General features: G+C 32.9%; 1 protein-coding gene across 1 annotated transcript; it reads right to left on the minus strand.

Annotated features, from left to right (window-relative positions):
• Window positions 1–1,495: 1,495 nt before the first annotated feature.
• Window positions 1,496–3,647, minus strand: HELRODRAFT_174018 (hypothetical protein; the record flags this gene model as incomplete). The annotated part of the gene is made up of 4 exons (XM_009020573.1): window positions 1,496–2,001; window positions 2,052–2,967; window positions 3,028–3,259; window positions 3,331–3,647. 4 exons carry the CDS (start codon window positions 3,645–3,647, stop codon window positions 1,496–1,498), a joined length of 1,971 nt encoding a protein of 656 aa, XP_009018821.1.
• Window positions 3,648–4,626: the final 979 nt, after the last annotated feature.

Consider the following 4,626-nt stretch of genomic DNA (forward strand, 5'->3'; position numbering starts at 1 on the left):
GTAGCATGTATCTGTAAAATTATCCTGTAGCATGTTTCATTGGAAATAATGGATGTTTTTTTGCTCTGGAGACTCGGATACAGTCTGTGATGCGGCCAGACAAACTGGTCCAACTGAAAATATTTTCAGTGAAGATTTCAAAAATTTCAGAAAAGAACAAATAAATAGAATAAAATAAACATGAATTTTAAACAAATTAAATCAACAAAAAAGATGTTCTGGAGAAAAATGTGTTTACACTTAAAACGGTTATTTAGTTACAGCAGAGAAAGAGATATAGAGAGAGAGATAGAGAGAGAGAGAGAGAAAGAGAGAGGGAGAGAGAGAGGGAGAGAGAGAGGGAGAGACAGAGAGAGAAACAAAACAAAATCGAACCAGAATCAAAATAGGATATAAAAATTATAAATAAAAAACCTTCGCGTGCACCCGTTCATACAAGTAGCATACGTACATCCAATGAGCACGTGAAACCATAAACCAGTCATTGTACACTGTACTATATTCAACATAAATAGTTGGACAACCAAGTAGATTTATGGATATTTATGATATTTAGAACCCAGTGTTGCATATGCACCATTCTTATGTTAATAATAAAAAATTAATTGCAAATGATTTTTTCTTTCTGAGGTAAAAAACTTCGCTCTGCAAATGTTATTGAATCAAATTGTAACTGAATTTTATACTAAAACTAACATTTCGTTCTCAATTAGTTGAGCAAAGGTTTATTTATAAATTAATTCATTGTCAGCCAACATTTATATTATATTTATTTAAAAACATTGTAATCAAAATGGTTTCTATACGTTCCATACAACCCTCAAACTTCAAAAGATATAAATAAATATGTGCGTCTGAGAATAACCAGCCAAGTAGTTGGGTGGGAACTTTCGAGAATAACAAAATTATCAATGTATTTACGGAAGATAACGCATAAAATAATGTTAAAAACGCAGAGAAAGCAATGAAAAAATACTATTTCAAATTTAAACATACATACAAGCACACACATACACAAACATACATGCATCTACATACACACACCCACACAAAATCACACTCACACACATACATATATACACACAATACATGTCTGTGTGTATTCGCTTTTGAATGGCATTTAAGGGGCCTTTCGAGTATTACGTAACACGAAAAAACGACTTTTTTGACCCCTTCCCCCCCTTCGTAACACTTCCGTAACAAACGACTTACCCCCACCCCGCTGTTACCTAACAAAAAATATTTTTAATTTTTCGGTAATAAAAAACAAAATTATTTCAAATTTCTATTATTTTCAATAAATCATACATCAAATGTATTTATATAGCGTTGTTTATAAAATAAAAATCAAAATCAAAATTGTTAAAAAATATCAACAATCTTCTTCCCATATACTTTCCAAATGAGTTTGAATAGATATTATTGGTACTTCATTAATTACAGGATTCTCATCTTCTTCTGTTTCTTCAATACATTCAACATTTTCCCTATTCATTCATTCAACATCATCATCTAACTGTACCAACAACTCTTCATTCCGCTTTTTATGATTTTCTTCGGCTTCTTCTTGGTATTGACAATACGATTGTGGATTGACTTTCGGTGAGATTTCAACATTTCCAGTGAAGCACAATACAATCCACAATCTATACAAACTCTCGTTGGTACTAACGGATGGGCAGTGAAAATCATAAGGGAGTGTACGGTTAGCAAATGCTTCATTTTGAAATAAGCTCATAAATTTACCTACGTCTTCAGTTGACTTTGCGATTGAAATAGAAGGACTGTATACTAGCGGCAAAGGTGCTGGCAAAAAACGTTGAGGAAAAAAGTTGAAAAATGGGCTTTGTGGCTCTGTACAGCATGTTCGATCCTGGCACTTCAAAATTTGCAAAAAGTATTGTGAAGAACGAATATGATTCATTTTCCATTTTTCATCAATGCATGCTGTATCTATTAAATCGATTTCGGATCTTTCTGGGCAAACGTATTCTGCAATGACTGGATGGTTGTCAATTACAACATTACCGGAGATGGTTGCTACGTTTCACCTGCATGTTCAAAGTTTAAAATTTCTAGCTTCTCATCAATTGTTTTACCATTGATATCAAGGTGGCTTCCGTAGAAATCATGCGGCAAAATTACCCCACATAATTCTCTGCTTAAAGGTGCCATTCGACGTTCAACCTGATTAAATGCGCTGCGACCTGGCGCATTTGTAGCAATAAATATTGCATCTAAATTGTACTTTTTAAACTGTCTGATGGCGGATTGAATAGTGTGTGGATATCTAGGATTCTCATCTGGTCCTCCATCAACAAAAAAGATGAATATTGGCTTTGCATTTTGATCCATTGTTTTCGTTATAGTATCAAATTCAGGAAGTTTCATCAATCTCTCGAAGTCTCTTGCATGACTCATTGCATTTGAAGAAGAATGTTTTCCTGATCGAATTGAGATGAAAGTTGGACCAGAGTATGTTACAGCTTCTTTTGCACCATAACCATTTTCAGATATTACAAGGCCGGCGTATACAGATGGTATTAACTTATGCCGATCGCCGATAACCCAATCGTGATCTGGAAGTCTTACACGATATTCCATATGCATAAGCATAGGTTCTTGCATTTTGGCTGCTGTGATGCCAATAGGTACTCGACATTTGTCATCTTGACTAATGACTGTCGTATTTGCCGGACCAAAAAATGAAGCAAGCTCGCAAAGATGATGAACAGTATCAGTAGCAAATTTAGTATCTGGATGCTGTCGATGGAGATCAGCACGAATCAATTTCACTGGAACTGTGCTGACATGTCTTCTGCCATCAATTGTATTATAATTTTTTGGAAGGAGATGATAGTACACAGCTGTTCGTGATATTTTGAACCCCATATTCAATAGTTCCTTATGTAGTTCATCTAAAGTTTTAACGCATCTCAAAGTTTCCATTCGTCTTCGTTCGTCAGCCTAGCAGCCAAATTCAGCAATGTCTAATATCGATTTAAGCAAATCGGGCTGTTCACTCACTATTGACGGACGCCCAGGACTTTCTTTAGTTTTTAATTTCTTAGCAAGTTCAGGATTTTTTTCAATAACTTTTTGCATAATTTCTTTTTTGTCAATACGAAATTTCTTCTGACGCTCTTGATTAGCTTTTTTTTTAATTATATCCTTTTCAATTTGTCGTTTACGCGCCTTCTTAGTGTCCATTTCTTCTTTCTGCTTAGCATATTGTCGCGTGCCATTAAGCCTACTAGATCTGCGTTAATAATATTCAGTTCTTCCGTGAGTTGCTTCTGAGCTGGACATTTGTCATTCAAAACAGTTAACTTTGAACAGCTTGCAGTTGATGGAACGGCAGAAAAAGTTGAAGAACAAGAATTTATTATTCCACAAGAGCTGTCATTTGATTTTAAATTGGAAGGAATGTTCTCGTTTTTTGACAAGAAAAAAGACGAAATTAATCGCTTCCTAGTAGTACCCTCTAGTTCAGCTTTCTTTGCGTTGTACAAGCGGACAAAATCAGGTGCAGTTTTGATTGAATTCCAGAAACTAACACAATCATGCTGAATTTTTTGTTTTTGACCGCTTGGATTAGCTTTTATAAATGCGTCAAATAACTTTTTAAACATGTCATCTTTATCCATGCTAAAATGGTCAGTTAAAAAGTAAAATTAAAATTATCATGTAGAATAACATTTCCAAAACAACAATTTCAGATAATTAAAACATAATTAAAGAAATTGTACTCACTCTAAATCTAGAAATACGACTTGAACTTTAAAAATTTAAAGAAATGTCAGCAAGAGAAACACAAACTTGAAAATTTCGGTCACCGTTAAACTACACTATGCAATCTATAGTTAACTTTTTAAACCTTTTATAACTCTCCTCTCGTTGGATCAAATTTGATTTTTAGCTTGTCACAAGAAAAATTTTTCTTCCTATATTCTTTCATTCAATCATCATTTATTCATCCATATATTAATTAAACTAACTTTTATATAATCCAACATTATTTAATCTATAATAGCAGGTCGCACAACGTTAAAAAATGCGATAGCGCGCGCGCTCAACTTCACCGCGTTTTCCTGAAAGTGATTTAACATTACTATCGCAAATTCGCGTTTTCGTCGTTGTTATTTTTGTTTATTTTTCGAAAATGCGCCTATCTATATAATTTTCGGTTGTTATAAGCGATAAAAGAAATGTGTATTATTATAAAAATATTTTTTCTATGTTGTTGTGAGTCACATTTGCAGCAGGCAATTTGCTACGAGGTTATGGTGTATTTTATATTTTTTTAAAAACTTAGTAAAACATGAGTAAAAATGACAATTTTAAAGAAATATGATAATTAACCATTTGTTAACATTATGTAAAAATATTTTTGAATTTAGAGTAGAAGCAGAATTTTTTTTGAATTTTTTCCGTATGTACCACGCGGTCACGAAAATGCATTGTATTCGTCGTGTTTTTTTATCAGAATGTTCATAACTGCTAAGTTTCATGGTTGAAAACGACAATTTTAAAGAAATATGATCATTAACCATTTATTAACATAGATTCTATAAAAACTACACTAACATTTGTGTTTTAGAATGGAAAATTAAATTTATTAATAAT

Source organism: Helobdella robusta (genome assembly GCF_000326865.2).
Source record: "Helobdella robusta unplaced genomic scaffold HELROscaffold_28, whole genome shotgun sequence".
Lineage (NCBI taxonomy): Eukaryota > Metazoa > Annelida > Clitellata > Rhynchobdellida > Glossiphoniidae > Helobdella > Helobdella robusta.